We start from the raw sequence: 19,707 nt of genomic DNA on the forward strand, positions 1-19,707 counted from the left end.
ACTTGAGACACTTTCTGTTGTATGTAAAACGACAGACGCTGAAAACTTACTGGAGTGAGCCTGGCCACTTCTGGATGTTCCACGTAAAAATTCTTCTCAAACTTGGGCAGTTCATTTAAGTCCCACTTTTTCTTCCGTAAGCGTTCCCCCGGGTTACCAAATTTCTTTGGAGGAAGAGGACCACCACGGCTTGCTCCAAACCTGGAAATGCCAACGTAAATTACAAACAGATGAATTTAGTTAGTTGGGAATTTGCACATTTCTTCAGCATTTCCACTCCTTTTTTACCCCCTTGACACAAGCAAAATATTCTCACAGTTCACCTTCTCTCTCCACCCCCAAAAACACAACACTATGATAGCACATACCAGTACAAACATGCCCTGTGCCCTTTCTAACACAAAGCCATCCTCGAGGATCCTTACAATGCAGCCATTTATAGGTCACTGCCTTAAAGCTCCCACCAGCTGATTTCTGTCTCTAGGATCCCTCTCCTGGGACGAAGCTGCTGGTACAGCCATGGCACTTGTTTTTCACTGAAGCTGAGTACACTTAAAACATGGATGGTTGAAAAGCATGGGAGAAATCTCTAATCACAAGCTCCTTCTACCTGAAGGATAGTTTCTATTAAGACAATTGCTTTTTTGCTTTCACCCCTTCTACGCCTTCTCTCCTTTCTTATCAAGCCATACGCCTCAAATGCAAAACAAGGAAGAACAAAAAGGAAACAAGGCCAGCAAAGCTTGGTAGTCTGTAACACTAGAACCAAGGCAATAAGTAACATTTCCCTTTTTAAACCACTATCAGCAAAACAAAACCACCAAATAAAACAAATTCACCAGGGGAAAAAAAAAAACAACCAAAAGAATGGATCTTCCTTCAAACATTTCTTACTCTGCTAAAAAAATGCCCTAAGTATCAAGCACTGCCAAGTTACTGTTCTCTCACAGAAGTTTTATTTACTCGGTTAATTTCACACACTTCAGAAGGTTTAGAACTCCCCTATGACTCAGGGATGCAGTAAACAAAAGACGAACCTCTGGCAAAAATCTGTAATAACTGAAAATCGAGTGGTATGAAGCAGTTACAAACCAAAAGCTACAGAAATCCCACAGCAGTTTTCATCAACTGGTAACCAGAGGAGAGCCTGGTAAAAACTGAAGTAGATCTGAAATACTGCTTGCATTACCTTAATTAAAGGCCTATCTGTTCAGAAAGTAGCCACATTTGATCTCTAAACTGCTTCCCAAAGGAAATGACAAGATGACAAAGAGACCAAAAATCAGAACTTGAACATATTAACAGGAAGGAGTTACACTGTCAGAAAATGCAGGACAGATATAATTTAACTCAGAGCCAAAGTAAATTCCAATGTTTGTTTTGCTGCAACTGTTTCATTGTATCTCTTCCCAGTTGTACAAATACCCCTTATTCTCACCTCCTATCTTCACCAGGTTCCCCACCAGCACCCTGTGCAACCAGCTATTTTTTTCACAGGCCAAGACCATAAAATGCAATTTGAAAAGTTACTTCTAAGCAATAAGTTTCCTTCTGGAACAAAGGATAAACAACAATAGCACAGATCATTTCCAGAAACATCCTGCTCTGCTGAAGATACCTGCTGCTGACCATGCTAACTTGAAGTCCAAATGGTAACTACTGATGTAACCAAGCAGTTCTACCAAAAGGCACAGACATCTTTATTGGACTCACTGGAGAGCGAGAGGAAAAGCTGACTGTAAGACTGGACCCCAAAACAGCTGAGCACTCTATGTGCTCCACAGCTATCCAGAGGGAAGAACCCATACACAGAGGGTGGTGGAGCACTGGAACAGGTTGCCCAAGGAGGCTGTGGATGCCCCATCCCTGGAGGCATTCAAGGCCAGGCTGGATGTGGCTCTGGGCAGCCTGGTCTGGTGACTGGCAACCCTGCACACAGCAGGGGGGTTGAAACTGGATCATCATTGTAGTCCTTTTCAACCCAGGTGATTTCGATGATTCTGTGATTATGAATCATACGCTCTGACACAAGTGCGGCAGTTCCAGTTCTCCATCCCCACAGGCAATATATGGCTGCACACTGACCTGAAGGAAGCCAACCCTGCTGCCCTCCTGCAAGAACCATCCCCAGTAACCTGGTGGGAACCACCCAATTCCAGCTCCGGTCAAGATGATTTAAAACTAAGATTACTTCACCGATTTCACCTTTCAGTTAAAGAGAAATTCAGACTGACCCAGAACATTCCTTTCTAAAGCTACTATGCCACAGATTCTGGGACACAACTAAGAATTTACTACATTCCAGAGCAAAACAGTACAGCTGCCTATCCTAAGCAGTCACCTACGGCTCATTACAGACAGGAAGAAAACTGGAAGCCTGGATTTGTTAGCTGAAGGAAGAGTCAGCACTAGGAAGGTGAAGAACTTCTGAACACGGCATCCTGGGTGGCCCCACATTCTCAGAGAAATTATTTCTGAATTGTGATGCTTGTTGGTGGCTGAATCTTGATACAGTCAATCTGCTGTAATAGGCCAAGAAAACAATTTTCCATGCAGATGTCCAAAATCCTGACAAATAAGGCACTCCTTCCTTACTTCGTACATCACATCCCTGATCTACAGCAGAAGAATCTACAAGCAAAGCCCTCCTGCAGAGTATGACGACACAAATGTCATGCATGCTAAGCATTGTAACAACACTCTGCACAGTGTTACTTTAGGTAACTCGAAATAAATCTACACACTCAGATACGCTCTCTAAACTCCAAAAGCAGCTGGGCCTGAGTTATCTCAGATTGCCAGAGCATTGACACTGATGTCCCTGCGTTGTGCTCAGCCGGAAAGCTCATGGTGGAAAAACACAACCCTCCTCCCTGTGAAAAAAAGTGAAAGGATGCTTTAAGTTCAGAGTGAGAAATGTGGGTGCAAAGATAAAGCCTAAATGCGACTATCTCCCTCCACAGACGAAGAGAAACTAAATGTTAAAGTGGATTTCGATGCATAAACAAAATTTTCCTCAATCTGTCATTGAGAAAGAGGAGGAAAAAAAGACAAGCCATGAAAAATAGTATTGCTATGGCAAACTAGACCTAAAATGTAACAAAATCTATACGATACATTTATTGTTAATCATTGAGAAAGGAGGCCTAACTACTTGCTACTAAAAGGATAGAAAATGCCACTGTCCTAAACAGGTTTCCAGTTTCTCTAGGATGACTCTTATTGCTTTTAACCCTCAGGAAGAAAACCAAGTAGCGAACCATTTCAATATTATAATATTATCCTATTGCTGCCGTCCTTAGGAGTCAAACCTACAAAACCCTTTCCTAACTTAACTAGCAAGACTGGAAGCACTAAGCACTAGGCCCAAGCCACGGCAGCCAGACAGCTCCCACTCGATTGCTCCATCAGCTTGGTCATGCTAAGGCTGGTCACGCTCAGCTCGGTCGTGCTTGCTAAGCACAGCCCAGGCCATGTTTACAGCTACTGGCCTCCTGAGCACGCACACAGCTCGGTGGCAGCTTTCACTCCCATTTCCTCTCACGAGAAAGGCCCTTCACCAACTGCCATCTTCTGAGGGAGCTCCAAAGGAGCAATGACAGCATGAAGGGCAGCGTCAGGGCCACAGAGATCCTCGTTCACGTTTGGTGGGGGGGTGGCAAGGGGGGGGAGGGGAGAGGTGGTTGGTTAAAGGAGAAAATAACTTAAGGATATGGGTAAAAAAAGGAAGAGGTAGGCCTTAGAATTGCAAGCTTGGCACATTACTAAAAGTAAATAAAAACAAAGCCACCCCTTGTTGCCAAAGCCATAATAACACGGCCCCAAATCCCCTCAACGTGAAAAACAGGGGTGAAATGTCCGTCCTCTCCCACAGTGCCCCCTCACGCTCCTCAACACCGAAGTGTGAGGAGAAATCCCCCCTCCCGACCCCTCCCCTCGCCCCCCCCAGCCTCTCCAACTGAGGTGAGCGCTCCTCAGCCCCCCCATCCCCCCTTCGCGTCCCCCCGCCCTCCAGCCCGGCCTTCCCCGTCACCCCCTTACCCGCCGCGGTCTCGGTCGCGCCCCCGGTCCCCGAAGCCCCTCATGGCCCCCGGGGGGGTGGGCGAGAGGCATCGGAAGGCCGGCCGTGGTGACGGCGAAGGGCTGGGGGTGCGGGGCGAGGGCCCGGCCAACGCCGGCTGGGTCTCGGAGGACTCGGTTTGCGCCACCTCGGCTCTCGGGAGGGACACAAACGAAGAAGAAGTGGTCAGTGGGTCAGAGACCCGCTGAGCGTCAGCAGAGGGAACGGCGGGGCTCTCGGTCGGCTCCAGGGCCCGTCAAGTGTGGAGACGCTCGCGTCTTCTTCCTCCGGGCTCCCGGCACAAAATGGCCGCCGCCGCCCCAACCCGCTTCACTTACGTTACGGGCGCCCCGGCGCTGCGCAAACTGCGGCTCTCGAAAATGCCTACGTTAATTCTCGGAAGCCAACTACGCCCTACGCGCTCTTGGCGGAACACTGTTCCGAACAGAGAGCGATATACGGAGATTGCGTAACAGTCTACGCTTCAGAAGTCCCTGCGTGAGGCGGGGAGTAAGGAGAGTATCGCTCTTCTTATTCCTCAAAGTCTACTACGCAAGGAGCCTACAGCGTAACCCCTTCTAGAGGGTAGGGAAAAGCTAGGCCGAGGCGTACGTTACGTAAGCGCACGGCGTACGCAGCTTGCGTAACTCAGGCTGACGTAGAGCAGGAAGAGCTCGACCGTTTTGCGTAAAATTCTTCCGCGGGCTGTGCAGGAAGGGCTGGCGGAGGGTCGGAGGATTACGCTGATCGTTCAGCGTAGCGGCGCTTAGAGAATACGGCTGTTCGGCCAGGCGCCGGCTGCCGCTGTGGAGGAGACAATAAGGGCGGTGCGGCGGAGGGCGGTGCGGGGGCTGCGAGGGCCGGGTGGGCTCGGGGCCCCCTCGCAGGGCAGGTTGTCAGGGGGCTGTGGGCTCAGCACACGGGCAGCAGCGAGAGGGGAGGCAGCCATGATGTGTGCTTTGTCCTGGCTGCGAGACAATGGCTTGATGTGCCCCACACGGGTTGTGAAAGGTTGGGTTGTATCTGGCTTGGGGATGAGTGAGAGTGGGGCTGGAGGAGAAGCACCCAAAGACACAGAGTGCTGTTCTCGTTTTAGGTCTTTATTATTCCCTTTAGTATAAACAACTTTAGGTCATTCTCTTCTAAAAGTGCTTCAATAAGCAATCTGGCCGACGTGAAAGTATTCCAGGTATTTAATTCTCTTCTTCCACACATGGAGTGCCGCAAAGCTCCTGGGCTTGTTGTTGTTTCCATCAGCTATTTATTGCCAATTAAAAAGAGAAGACCCCAAATGAACCAGCTGAATAACACTGAAGCACACACGGTTTATCCCAAACACCTCTCAAACGATTCCAAGCAGATAAAAAGCAGCTAGGGGAGGCAGCGACCTGGAGCAGATCTTCATCCCAACTAAGCACCTCGTTGGTTAACAGCTGTATGTCTGCATGATGTTCCCACTTATTCTTTGGCATCTCCAATCCCTCCAGGAGTTATTGCAAACGTGGCTTCATTTTCGGGCATCTCAGGACTGGAGGGGAGGGAAGAGGGGGGAAGAGAGAACCACAAGTGTTAAATGGAACGGTCTGCCAAAGGTTTAAAGTCAAAGCGACACAGGATACTTCAGTATGTGACATGAGCGGTCATCGAGAAAACGTGAAAGGCAACTCTCAAGATGAGAAACTCAAGTGAGGGGAAAGGAGGAAGCGTGGGAGAGAAGATTCTGTGTATGCAAAGCTGTCTGGCCCGTTTCAGCTGGTGGCCAGGAGCACTGGCCACTCAGTTCTGCTTATATGCTGTTTAATACTTGTGTCTGCCCCAGCTCAGCCTGTAAACTGACACCCCACTAGGGGCAGCAAAAGTGAGTGATATAACAGCTCTGGAATGTTCCTGCCAAGGGACAACCCTGGCTCTGGGCAACCTGGTCTGCTGGTTGGCAACCTTTGCACGTAGCAAAGGGGTTGAAACTGGATGGTTGTTGTGGTCCTTTTCAACCCAGGCCATTCTGTGGTTCTATGATTTGATAGTCTTCATGAAGAGATCAACATCTAGTGGGATTTATGAGGTTACATAACGTAATACATACGATATGTGAGACAACTTGGAATCTACCGATCTAAATCTACTGATCACTGTCCTTTCAGATGTTCTCTCAATATACCCCCCAGATGCATGGTTCATTTGAAACCACCAATCAGTTCACAAGCTATTAAGTTTCGGTGCAGTGAACTTTGACACCCCGCTGTGTTCATAATGCAGCTTCTTAACTGAAGAGACACACAGCTTTACCTGTCGTATATCTTTGCAATACGCAGCTCTCCTCTCCCTTTCCTCAAACTAATTCGGGTCGTCGAAGCATGAGCCAGGATGTGGCCCCCAACCGGCTTCTTCGGGTCTGCCTGAAAGCTAAACCAGCAAAAAATCACCATGCGATTTCCATTGGCTAATAGTGTGATTCTCTGTCAGGCAACGCACAGTGAAGTCAGTAACAAATAATAAACAGGTATAAATCAAAAGAGGAGATAAACACACCTGCCTCAAGATGGGATGCTCAAATGCACAACACTCAGCGTGTTAGCAAAATAGCAAAAGAAATCATCATGCCAGCCACGAAAAAGAAATCATTAACAAAACTATCACGATAGAGAGAAACGATAGAGAGGTGTCATCTGTGGATGATGATACCAGAAAGACCAAAGAGCAGCCTGAAATAGTTAAAACATGAAGAGCACGCCTTCATGTCAATGCTTTTTGCTCAATCTCAGTTAAGTATGTAACCAAAAGAGAAGAGATTTGACAGTGAGAGTATCCGTACGTCATAGTTGCTCCTGGATCGGCGGTCATCTGATTGGTCACAAACACAGCGACGTTATATTCTGCAATAGAGAACAATGCAAAGGTGAACTGTATCCACTTAGATTTCAAAAATACCCTCATGTTCACGCTAAGATCGAGGTTGCTACAGAGGCACTTCATATTTCAAAGGAAAGAGAAGCAAATGTTCCTTACATCTGCTGGCTGGGGTTAACAGGAAGACAGCCTAATTTTGCTCTGGTGTCAGCTGTAATATTCATGCCAAAAATGAGCACTTTTCAGTGTTCTGCTGAACAAGTCTTGCCCAATTCCCATCTTCTCCGCTGGCTCCATGCCCTAGGCCTCTTCTCCCTCCCTCTGATGGTTCCCTTTTTTGTTTTTGGTATTTACTACATCAAAACATTTCCTCATTCCTCATCAACATTTCTGAACCATTCCAAAAAAGGAAGAATCCCGTTCATCCCATCATCGTCCCTCAGAGCACTGCGCAGTAATTAAGAATGAGGCGATGGACACAGCCTTCTCTCTCTGTGCCTTCTCCATTTTTATCCTGTTCTCCACGTTTCTTGTGTGTTTAGACTACAGAATCTGGGGGAAGGCTGGATATTTGTCCAGTTTCAAAACCTGTCCTCCCATTTAGGACTTCTTAATGGTATTTCTGGGAGAGCTCTAGATGTTAAATAATTCTAAAGACTCCTTTAGCTATCTCCTTGAAATCAGATACTTTTGTTTCTTTTTGGTAACTGATAGACGCATAAAGTAAAGAAGGATCTCAGGGCCAGTGCCTGATTTGATAAAACACTTAGCGGTCATGCCACCAACAATTGCTGTTTCAGTAACTCCAGTCCACATTGTCCATGTTTTGCAATCTTTCCTTACCTTCTGATATCTTCTGGAGCCTGGACAGCATCTGAGCCAGTTTCTGTTGTCGTTCAGCCAGCTCTCCACGACCACTGAAATCCACACGGAAGAGTGCCATGATGGAGTCAATGATCTAAGTCGTAATTGCACCGGGTAAGTCAATGCGGCGAAAAACAACAACAACAAAACCTATTCTGTAAGCAACAAGTGGCTGAAAAAGAAGAATTAGTCTTGTACCAGTAGCTTGAAGATACCAGCTTCCTCATGGAACTTGGCTGCTACATAGTCAAGCAATTCCATCTGATGTTCACCTGATGAGGAGTACAGTTGACAAATGAAATTAGGGTCAGAAATAACTCTGAAGCAAGAAAAGCCCGATTCTGCATTCTTTGTATTTTCACCACCAGCAGTTTTAACTCCGGAGTCCATTAACAGGCTACTTCTCCAATGCCCAATAGTGCTTATGTTTCTGCAGGCTCCAGTTCCCACTTGCCCAGCCAACAACCCTTCTTTGTGAAGAGTTCCACAAAAAAAGTCTTGTTTTGAGAACTGAAAACCAACAGAATTGTTTGAAATGAACTCTGAATTAAACGACACAAAGAAATTGTACTGCCATATTATTTATGTTCATGTAAAAGCCCCATTTACTTGAAGTTTTAATGCAATGTCTTCTGTCAGAGTGTGTGAAACTGTTTCTATGAAGGTCCATTCACAAAATTATAGAGAATTATCGACAGCATTTATAGAATTAGCTCACATTCAGACATTAATTGTTGCTTCTGTTACTAAGATGGTATGCTGACAACTAGAATACACATGGCAGAATTGTTGCAGCAGACTGCAGAACCTTATGCAGTACAGCTGGGCTGGAATGCTTACCCTAAGCTAGTCAGCTAGAGTATACCACCAGAAAAAGAAAATAGAAGCTAGCTTGTAAATTCTTTTGCTAGCAACAAAATGTAATTTACCATCCTCAAGTGGGCAATCTCACTTAAGCAACTGAAAACTATTAAAATAGAAGCCTTAGAGAAAAACCATAGACATTGTGGCAGCTGCAGTGATGGTCTTACTAGTATATGCACGTGCATACAGCACGTTGTCAAGGACTGCATCATGGTCAACGTTGAAGCGATCAGCAATGTCACGAAGACGGTCCGGTCGGCTGACATCAGTCAGAGTTAAGGATTTCTCTTTGTACAAACCATGCTCTGAAAACACTAAAATAACATCCCTCCTCCCACCCCCCAAAAAATAAAGAAATAAATAAAATATAGAAGAATATTTATTCTAATCCTAGAGAAGATTTTCTTTTCACACTGTCTTACATACCCTAAGGACAGTTTGGGGCTCTTGATGAGAACTGTTTTGTCTTTAGGGTTTGACATATGGATATATATGCTCTGGGAATTCAGCAGCAAGCAAAACTATATATACACAGTCTATCACGGACATTAAATTAGTTCTTAGATAAATTTATTTTGAGATAAATAGAAATACTTACATCATCTATCATAATTCATTACATCTATCTACCATCTGTCTATCTATTTATTGCTTTCTATAATCTGTCACCACTAAGAAAACATGTCAAATCCCAAAGAAGTACTTAAAAGAAAATCTCTATTCTGACTAACTTTTTCCAGTTTGGATTAGATAAAATGACAGAGAAAAAGCCACTGCCCTGTGGGCCACTACACACTGTACTCTCCACGTTTTCTATGTCCGTCATATTGTTCCCTATGCGTGAAGCCATCTGGAGCCTCCTGATTGCTTTAATTTAGAACAGAATGAAGTCTTTCCAGTTCAAGGTACCTGTAGCTTTCAACAGTCCAAAAGATACAAAGTGTTTTCAGTATCAATGAAGATAATCTTTCCACCAGTGTAGCCGTTGGGCCCTGGCAGCTGAGCTGTCACTGGAAACAAGCACAATCAAATGAATAGCTGGGGAAAATATTTTCTCATGGTATTATTTTTAATAAAATATGATGGCTGTTTACCTGTATCACAGAGTTTTAATCAATGTGGAAATCGCTAGTTTAGCCTCTTTACAGTGGATAAGCTAAAATACTCAATCCATTCAGTTGTGATCGTTCAGGTGAAAGAATATAACTCTGCTGACTAACTTAGATTGTACTGAATGGAAGAGTCTTCATTTTTCCAGAAGGCTCCACAATTCCTTTTACGCCACAGTGTCCATTTAAGTGAATGTTTGTCTACCTGATATCCTGTAACTATATTCCAGAAGTGTAATAGTTACAATAGTCATTACTGACTACTATCTACACATTGCGAGATAGTGCTGTGGAATCAGAGTCCTGCTATGCCTGGCACTGCCAAAGTCTTTGTTTAACCAGTTCATGTTAGCCAGTGGTATCCTTTCTGTGCCCTTTCGGAATGTCATTGTCAGCAAAACTCAAAGGCAGGAAATTAAAAGCATTGCTGACAAAGAATGTTGCCTTTGCCCTTTACTGAGCAACACTCCTGGTCCCCCTATAACACCTATTTGTGCTCTGCTTTTCCAGGTAGTGTGATGCTCCCTAAGATGGCTTATGGTCTTCTCTCTCCTTCTGGCAAAACTTAGATCAATGTGAGCAGTATTAATAAGTAATTATCTACATGTGTTCTGTATTCAAACATAACTAATAGAGGTAAAAATCACCAAGTTTTCTTTTCACTATATTTCTAGAGATAAAATACTATGACTTACTTTTATTGGTTGAATTTTGATATTGTTGTAAAGGAAAAATAACCCATTCCCTGTTTTAAGGTAGCACACTTACCACAAAGGGTATGAGATAGCTGTGTTTTCCCTGTCCGGAACTCTGTTAAATAAAGAAAAATAATAAAAGTCACTTTCCATTTTTTTTGGTCTTTTCTTCCAAGCTTGCTGAATTCAGGTGTTACTGCAAAAATTCACCTCTATTTCTGTATTTGTGCTTTTGTACATTTCAATCCTGATATATAAATCACATTATGTGCAGTAGAAATGTCTTGCATGAAAAGCAAAATCTGAAATGCTTTGATCTGTTCTTGCTTGACTGCTGTGTTTATTTCTACTTTTCTGTAGAAGTTAAGTACCACAAGGCAAGTGTGGAAAATTGGTAACTGAGGAAGAAGGAAAAATGAGTGGTTGGATCCACTTTGACCCGCCAGAACAGGATCCTGCTCAACTGTATGTTCAGCAAAATGATCAAGAAGTTTAAGAGTTTTTTAATCTCACAACATCATATCATACAGGTCTCCAATTTATCTTCTCGAAGGAGAAAATTACTGTCCTTCCCCAAACTCTTCTTATTGTTTTTGAAGTGCTAAGCACTGACTGATGGAATTTACTCTAACAATAGCTCTGTGATTGCAAAATCTTGTATGAAATGCAATGCATCCCAAGTGTACATAAGCAATGTCTTTTGTGCCGTTACTTAAGAGGAACAGAGATTGCATCAGGGAAATCTTTTCTATAATAGAAAATAGTTAATAGTAGTATCAATAATGGTATGTCATTCTGAATCAGCATGTCCCCCAAGTCTAGTGATTACTCAGCTCAAACTTAGTCTGCAAGCAATTCAACATGAAAAAAGGAGGAAAAAAACATGGATTATTTCTTCTTCCACTCATGCAAGTACCCATCTTTGACTACAATATGATGTTTCATAGAAGTGATCCAGCTTGATTTAATATCTAACTCTTTGTCTTAATAATACTCATTTAATGTAGTTTTCTCACCTCCGAAGGCCTCAGTGATTGCCATGCTTTCAATCCCACCACCCAGAAGTTTGCTGCAGAAAGGAAGACAATTACGATACAGTTAAAGCCACAAAATCACAAGAGGAGATGAAAAAAGAGATTTTTTTTTTCTGCTTCAAGACTAGTTATATCTGTCCTAAAGCATGTCACTAAATGACCACTGATTGATAAAATATTAACTCAATGTTCCTTACTGCATGCGAGAGAAAAATGTACAGAAATGATTACTGGAAGACAGAAAACATCTCTGAAAGGTAAAGTTCCATGAAAGTATTTCAAGGGAAGTCTTTTAGACTTGATGATTTTGACCATAGGCCTCCAGGTTGTTTATTTAATTAGGTGAAAAAAATGGTGATCAGGATTATCAAATGATGGTCAGGATTTTTGGATGCAAACTGTTTATTTACAACGACTGCCTGGTTTCCCTCAGAAAAGGAGTTGGTTTTGTTGCTTACTGATTCTGGCATCCTTCAGCCAGCACTAGCTCTAAATGCAAAATAACATGTCCTAACTGAGCTTTTGTTCTTTTATATTTTTGTTTCCAATTGAAGACAATAAATACAATCAGAACAGTTTGTACTAAGGCAGGATAAAAGTAGATGTAAGCTTACTCGAATTCCTGGCTGCCGGTAGTAATATGAAATACCATCTTCCTTTTTTCACTATACTCAAATGCAGTTAGGAAGCCTGGCTCCTAAGGAAGACCAAAGAGAACATGAGAGATTTATTCTGTTGAGCTTTAAGCTGAAGGCAGAGTGTGATATCCCACCCAGATAACTTCTGTCTACCCCAGCCTCATTTACACACACTGGGCATGAAAAGTACCACAACATTTGTCTGGTTGCTGCAAAATATACAGTATATAAAGAATATTGAACAGGATTATTTTCAAAATTATCTTGATTTTGTGGTGAAAAACTTTATACAGAGAAATGTTGCACAGCTTTTTGGAGAGGCCAGCATAAATTTAAATTATCAAGAAAGTGATTGGCTTACAATCAGCTTATTTGCAGCTTCTTTAATCTTGTCCACTTTGACCTCTGAAAGCCCTTTTACATTGCACAGTGCTCGTCTTGTTGTCATCTGGATTCCTTTGATAGTGCAGATCCCAACTGACTTCAGCTTTTTAATATCTGCCACATTCTGTGAAGAAAACTCCTTTCTATGAGTACTCATGACAGAGTTAAACCAGGTGGCAAAGTAAACCTTTGAAACACTTTGTTCTACACTCATCTGCATGTATATTTTCACAAAGAAACATATTCTCAAGGTAAATTCTTCCTTATGTAGTTTGTGACACCCAAATATCAGAAAACTTTGAGTCACATCAGTGTAAGGGATCATGGCCCAGACCATGTTGGGTCTGGTTCTGCACTCAGCCTGTCCTTGCTCAGTGCCAGTCCTTCTAGATCCAAGCTAGTGGTAAAGAAACAGAATGGATGCTTTCAGGTACTGTGGTAACTAACCTAAAAAGCCCTGTCAAACTCAATTTGTCCTTGTTCACTTTGCACAGATAATCTGTAACCAGATAATCTGATCACAACTGAGAGCTGACTTGCATAGTGGTAGGATGCTGACTCCAGCCTCTATGACATTCCTGCATGTTGACAGTAAGTCCAAAGCAAAACACACCTAACCTGCCAGATCCAACAGCCACTTGCATCTGATTTGGGCTTACCAGAGTTCTTAATTCATTGGATACAGCATGACTTCATTCAGCACCCTACAGGTGTATTTTGCCACCTCCCACCTCACTTTACAAATCTGATATCACTGGAAATTTAAAGGCAAGGAACACATTTCTCACAAGAAACATACCATGGGAAAGGTTGGGGATAATACTTCAGTTTGCCATCTCTAGCCAAGTTATTTATTTGAAAGAACAAACCAACCAACCAACCACACTATGAGCTGGATGAATCATTTATTTGTCTGGTGTGTGGATGTATGAGACTTAAGATGGGAGGGGGGCTATGGAAAGAATTAGTCATGGTCGTTGGGAAGCTTATTTTTCATCCTGTGATATATTTTGACTATTACATTAAGAAGGATAGGTGAGGAAAAAACCAATCACAAATACAAATGACACTTCCACTCAAAAAAATCCCCAAAATTAGTAATTAAAAAAAAAGAAAAAAACACACCTAAAACACACAACAATATTGAGCTGTTGTTCATGTAGTGTTTTTATAATAGACACTGCTGCAAAGATCGTTTTTCTAGGCCAAAACCTATTCTTCAGCTTCCTCATTTCTTCAGTGGCCTTGTCTTTCTGATCTCATCAAACTTAAGGCATCTTAAGTAACTTAAGGCACTTCCACATCACAATTCCCCGAGCAGTAGATCTGGTTGCAGTTCTTGTTCTCTGCTTCCCAGATACATCTTTTACCAATTGTTTTTTTAGCAGGCAAAGCACTGGAATTCTCTTCTTCTGGTTGATACCATGAAGCATTCAGCAGTTGTCCTGGCTGAACACACCAACACACCTGCCCCCTTACACCAGCTGCTTATCCTGATTCTCCCAACCTTTTTATGTAGCATCTCTGCCCTAGTTGTATGCCTCTGAGATGGAAATAGGAGCATAGCAAGAATATAAATGAACAAATAAACAAACAACACAGATCATGTTTTTCGTTGTCGTACTTTTTGCATGAATTCATTTACAAATCTAGTTCACAGCGTGGCTACCACAGATGTGCCAGAAGAAGCAATATCATGCCCGAGGGTAAGAATGCTCAGCGGTGGCATTGGGATCACAGAAACTTAATTCCTATCAAACACTTTTGAACATCAAACCCCAGCCTGGGTTCTGAGCATCTGACTGTTTGTGACCACGCTGACACATCTTCTAAATGCTTCTCTCCCTGTGCCTGTGGGGGAAAAAAATCTAAAACCATAAAAACTACTTTAAACAAGTGAAATTAAAAGGTATAGGTCATCATATGCTCACTGGCACAGATGAGAATAACATCTTCCCCTAGGAAGTAGGAATAAACACTTGGATGGGAGAAGAAACATAACAGAAAAGGAGCAGGAGACTCAGTAAACCAGATCTGTCTCCAAAAACAGTATGATGGAGAACAGTCTAAGTCCCTACTCCTTATTTTCAATATTTTCCATAACTTAGCAGCATTTTTTCTGCATACCGTGCCTCATTCAATATTGACAAGCTTACACAGCTCTCCTTCAGCTCATGAGGTCAGCATCTTTGGACTAACTTTAATTTGTTAACACAAGCATTTGTGCATTTTTCTTATACTGCGCCATCGTTACAGCTCATTACCTCATTATCCTCCTCAGAACTCTTTAAAACCCTGACAGTGAATTGTCAATAAGAAAGTGAACAAGAATTACAGTGCTGACATGCTGAGTGCAGTAACTGTCCCACTGTGTCTGTGTCAACCCTGACTGTATCTAGCTACAATCATTTACCTTAAATTTGAAATTACTTCAGGCAAACCAAACTTCTTATTCTGCTTTTCTAACACTGAACAGTCTGACCTGTGAATCAGTCCCCTAGGTAAATATATAATAACAGTAATCCAAAGAAAAAGCTAAGATTCATGTGACAGTAACATTGACAATGAGAACAATTCATATTTGACGTAAAAACTCTCCACTTACTTCTCCAGCTATTAACAGTTTGTTCACCCCACACTCTACTCCCTTAAACAACATTCTAAAAAGAATTCAGCACCAATTGCCACAGTGTAACTTCAAGGGAACCAAAAAGGCAGGTATAATTACAAAGAACGGCAGGAACAGGGAGTGATCTCCCACATGGTTTTCATATGAGTTAGCATCTAGTTGGCTTTTCAAGAAGTACTGGGTGCTAAATATTTTGAATATCTTGACACTTTATTTAGGAATCCAGTGAGAAGGAGATATTTTGAAAACCTGTCTTATCACCAAAGGCAAAATTTGTCTTCACAGGGACTGATTTAGAATTTCCTGAGAGGAAAAACTTACATGGACAGCGCTGTGCAGAAAAGTCATTGGCAATACTTACAATCCCATGCTTTTGTAGCAGGTCAATGTCCTGGAAAAAGGATTCCTAAAACAACAAATATATATAAATATATATATATAAATCAAAAATAGGTTTTTATTTTTCTTAAAATTACATCTATCTCACTATGTGTTTCAAATGTGTAAACATTGAAATGGTTTTCCCTAATACCACTTGTCTTGTTGAACTACCAAAATAAGAAAACCCAGAGTAAGCCAAGAAGGCCTACACATTTCCTACCACTTTCTTCATCAAATATATCTTCACAGGCAAGTAATTCTCTGCTGTGTTAATAAACTTGTGCTAGGATCACATCTTGACTCTTTCATTCACTGTTCTTCAGCCTTTTCTGGCTGATGACCATTCCTTGGAAGCTTAAAATGAACTGATAATCCTCTGGCATTTAATATTGAAGTAAAATATATAAAGCAATAATGATAATTCCATTAGAAACTGTATATAGCTTAGGAAAGGTTAATGAAGAGCATGTGAAGAACACAACTGTACAGGGACTCTGACTCAGAGATTTTCCTGCTATTAGACTGTAACAAAATATTAAATGAATTGAACTTCCTGGTGGTCTCTGGGGACCTCCTGTCTCTCTGTGGGCTTCAGAACACTGTAACAATACCTTCAGACATCTGCTGCACCTGTTTTTCAAAGAGCCATACATTTACCTCATCATCCTGGTATCCAGATTCTTCTTGGACTACTTGATCCTCCATGGCCTTCATTGTGAAAGAGCAGGCAATAAAGTATCGATCAGTACTGAGAAATGCAAGCAAAGACAGTATTGGGACCATAATAAATGTGCAAATAACAGGAAAACAGCTTTTAAAATGTCCTCAAACTGCACACCATTTAAGTATGTCATCACATATGGATTTAAACTCTGATTCCGTATCCCACTCTTTCTCCAAAAGGAAAAAACCTACAGTGTTATTCTCCAGTGAACTAATTTGCCTAGAAAAGGTTTAACTGGTGTTGAGAAAACAGAACTCAATCCCTTGTAATAATCTTGGGTCCCAGTGTGAATTTGGAGGTGGAACATTTAAAATGATTTACCATTAGTAGAATGTATTTCCATAAGCAGTAGCATTGACAAATAAAAAGGACAGCATTGCCACTCTATGTTACATGAATGCAGGAAGAAATGAACAGGACCTTACAAATATGATTTCATAACCTGCTGTACCAGTTTTATCATTTTGTAAATTGTTAGGTTGCTTCTGCCTTAACTGCCAGCTTGCCTTCATTGCTCTAGTTTTGTCAAGTGTCTCATCCACAAGATTGTATATGTTTGCTTACTCATCCTCCTTAATAAAGTCTGTGAAAAGAATATGATGTTTACTGTGAACGTACAAGATGAGCTACATTTGAAAGAGGATGAGATAAGTTAGAATAAATTTCTGTAAATAGCTTTTTTTTTCCCCCCTAGCTTTCAAATAGATACATAAGGTCTGCATAATTTGTTGACAAGAATCACAGAACTACATATTCATAGAACCATCAGTTGGAGGGGATCCTAAGAGATCATCTGGTCCAACTCCCCTGCAATGAACAGGGACACCTACAAGTAGATCAGGGTGCTCAGAGCCTGGGTCAGGGGGCCTGGAACTTGATGATCCTTAGGGTCCCTCCCTACAAGGCATTCTATGATCCTGTGATTCTATTTTCTTTTGTTTCAAAACCTTGACAATTACAGAATGAGAAATAATGCCTTCCTACTTTATGTCAGGAGAAAAAAATAATTTCAATAAAGTAATAAAATTAAAATTAAAATAGAGATTTTTCAACCCACAGAGCTTCAAATACTGGAGGAAGAAAAACAAGTAACACAAAAGGTATTACAACCATATCTTAACCCTCTCCTCTGTTTAAAATACCCTCCTGAAACGCACCTAATCCTGCACTCTAAGCACAGTTCAGGCCCTCTGTTCTACCTCCTATTCCTCAACCTGAGGTGTCTGGCTCCTCCCAGCAGAAAAATCAGGCAGCTGCAGACCTGTGCCTTCCTGTAGCCGGGAAGAACAACAGAGGAGTTACACCACACACTAACTGAAGCTTTAGGGATAAACCAAATCCTCCTCCCGCTGCTGGTGTGGCAAAGGCTCAGAGCATTCCAGTCGTCACAGCCTGCAATGAACCAGATATGAGGCTGAAGGTGTGAAAACATGGCAAATCCATCAAGAAATAAGGACCTTTGTGGGGAAATACGTTTTTGGGTGCACTGAGCTCTCAGCTAGTGCCTAGGAGCTATTTGTTGGGTACATGAGCAAGGCCGGCCTGCCCGCTGCGCGGAGCAGACGTGGGCTGTGTGACAGCCCTGAGCACACCGTGCAGGGTTTAATAAACGATTCGTGAGCTGACAGAAACATTGCAGCCCACCTGACTGGAGCCGAGGTTGAATCTCTAATACAAGCCATAAAACGCCCTTCCTGCTCCCCGACCCCGTGTATCCCAAGCACACCTCGGCTGAATTACCACAGCCACCGACCCACCGTCAGCCCCAGCGCCGCCCTCAGCGCCTCCTCCTGAGGCAGCGCCCGCCCTTCCCGCCCAGGGAATGGCGGCAATGGAGGCTGTGGTGATGCTCAGTGATGCTCAGTTCCTTACCCTCCCCCCGCGGCACAACACTGAGTGCATGCACTGCTAGCGATTGAAATATCGAACAGTTTATGTCCGTGCATGGATTCCGCGTGCCTAAGGCTCTGTCTGCAGAGAGGAACTGGCTGGCACAGCTTTTGAAAACGGAATTATTCCACTAGAGCTGTTTCTGAAGAGCACTTAGGCAGGCAGTCCTTTAGCCTAAAGATGAATCCCTTCACAAAGCATTCTTTTACTCCAGGCTGGGGTGCACATGCAGGGAGTTATCTTTTTGGTGCTGCTAAGTGGCTCCACAATAGCTAATGCACGTGTCAACTGACTTCTGAACAGGTTGCCCAAAGTAGTGGTGGATCCACTACTGTGGATGGAGGGGCTCAGAACAGCCTAATAGAGCTGTGGATGTCCCTGTTCATTGCGGGGCAGTTGGACCAGGTGGCCTTTAAGGGCCCTTTCCAAGTCAAACAATTCTGTGATACTCTCACACTTCCTCTTCTTGGAAGAGCCAATGAATGCACAGAATGTGAAGACCAGTTACTTTCCCGAGTCAAGAAGAAATAATCTTTAAGTATATAAACTATATAAAGACCTTAAGTGATAACAGCCTAAGCACCACAAGCTTCCTTTTCTTTGCAATGATTTCAAATATTACCATAAAATAGATAATTCTTAATATATGATAAAGCTTTCCCTTTTGAAAATGTGTATTTTTAAGATAGGAAAAGCAAACCAGTAAAAGGCAACAATAGGGCTGAAAGGGACAAGAAGAGATTATCTAGTTCAAAGATGAATCAACTGAACTTGGAGGACGTTTGCTTGCCTGGGGAGGCTGGGCTTTATTTTACTAGAGGGTTGTGAGGGATGTTGGTTTTTTTGGGGGGGAAAGAACCAGATAATTTCTGGTTCTGGTTTCTGGTTTCTGACTATCCCTGCCATTACCCTTGAACTCCATCTTTCACTTGGTAACACAATTCTGTTTGTAAAAGCCTGCAGTATACTTTAAGCTAACTTCTGCTTTTAAAAGGTCAAATAACCATGACTAATTCTTGTATTCTTGTGTCTTCCACTGCAAAAGAGAAAAAACACCAGCACAGCCAGCTCTACAATAATTGCCTCATACTGATGCATTAGTGTGCACAGCTTGCTCTTACCTGCTCACCCCTTTGGGGGCTACAACATTGTAACTGTGTAGTTCTCTAATACAGTATTGCCATTCCCAGTATTACAGTGAATTTGCAAGGCCTCAGGGCTGAGGCTTGTCAGGCTTGCTTTCTCTGAGCTTCTCTTGACCCTTCTGTAACCTTGTTTTACTTGGTTAGCTGGGATAGCAGTTTCTTTAAATGACCAGGTGTCTCTGGCTAGTTTGTTTTCCTTCTGTTTATCTGTATTGTACAGCCTTTCATTAAAAATAAATACAAAAAATAGCAGTAACAAATCGTTATCATGTAGAATGAGAGATTTACGGCTAGCACAGTGATGTAGGGTAGAGGCCTGGTGCGATAACAGAGACCTTGAGAACTGTGGACACAAGATGTATTTAGTGTAGAGGAGTACAGGCAAGCAATGATAACAGGCAGGACACGGGCTTGGCAAAAGAAACTAGATGGCTATAAAGAGC

General features: G+C 42.5%; 2 protein-coding genes across 7 annotated transcripts in view; both read right to left on the reverse strand.

Annotated features, from left to right (window-relative positions):
• Positions 1 to 4,374, reverse strand: part of DDX17 (DEAD-box helicase 17) — a 35,162-nt gene extending 30,788 nt beyond the window's left edge. For all 4 annotated transcript variants that reach the window (XR_014935863.1, XM_085519880.1, XM_015863149.3 and 1 more), the window contains exons 1-2: positions 4,042 to 4,374; positions 51 to 201 (exon numbers count right to left, since the gene is read on the reverse strand). Coding sequence is in view for 3 of the 4 variants with exons in the window: in XM_085519880.1 (XP_085376006.1) it covers positions 51 to 201; positions 4,042 to 4,085 (195 nt within the window). In the remaining variant the exon portion in view is untranslated. The remainder of the gene's footprint in view (positions 1 to 50; positions 202 to 4,041) is intronic.
• A 770-nt stretch (positions 4,375 to 5,144) lies between these two features.
• DMC1 (DNA meiotic recombinase 1) lies at positions 5,145 to 18,031 on the reverse strand. 3 transcript variants are annotated; one of them, XM_015863192.3, is made up of 15 exons: positions 17,956 to 18,031; positions 17,491 to 17,621; positions 16,163 to 16,253; positions 15,486 to 15,530; positions 12,473 to 12,619; positions 12,088 to 12,170; positions 11,456 to 11,508; positions 10,513 to 10,554; positions 9,573 to 9,645; positions 8,803 to 8,894; positions 7,970 to 8,043; positions 7,751 to 7,865; positions 6,873 to 6,933; positions 6,347 to 6,463; positions 5,145 to 5,588 (listed from the first exon to the last, which is right to left on the reverse strand). In XM_015863192.3, exons 3-15 carry the CDS (start codon positions 16,217 to 16,219, stop codon positions 5,519 to 5,521), a joined length of 1,029 nt encoding a protein of 342 aa, XP_015718678.2. In that variant the 5' UTR covers positions 16,220 to 16,253; positions 17,491 to 17,621; positions 17,956 to 18,031; the 3' UTR covers positions 5,145 to 5,518. The 3 variants fall into 3 exon arrangements, with proteins under 3 accessions (XP_015718678.2, XP_032300667.2, XP_085376185.1); XM_032444776.2 differs by lacking the exon at positions 17,956 to 18,031 and having other exon boundaries at positions 17,387 to 17,497; XM_085520059.1 differs by lacking the exons at positions 12,473 to 12,619; positions 17,956 to 18,031.
• Between the last annotated feature and the right edge of the window lie 1,676 nt (positions 18,032 to 19,707).

This window comes from Coturnix japonica, chromosome 1 (assembly GCF_054131305.1).
Source record: "Coturnix japonica strain WE chromosome 1, WE-NBRP24, whole genome shotgun sequence".
NCBI classification, from domain to species: Eukaryota; Metazoa; Chordata; class Aves; order Galliformes; family Phasianidae; genus Coturnix; species Coturnix japonica.

Bases quoted from the DNA above. Each gene is read 5' to 3' on its own strand.
- DMC1 (XM_015863192.3), bottom strand. From the start codon at position 16,219: ATGAAGGCCATGGAGGATCAAGTAGTCCAAGAAGAATCTGGATACCAG. The intron at 6,934-7,750 runs GTAAGGAAAGAT...TCTCTATTGCAG, and splicing joins GCTCCAGAAGATATCAGAAG to AATATAACGTCGCTGTGTTT. The intron at 6,464-6,872 runs GTACGGATACTC...TTGCTGGTTTAG, and splicing joins GATCCAGGAGCAACTATGAC to CTTTCAGGCAGACCCGAAGA.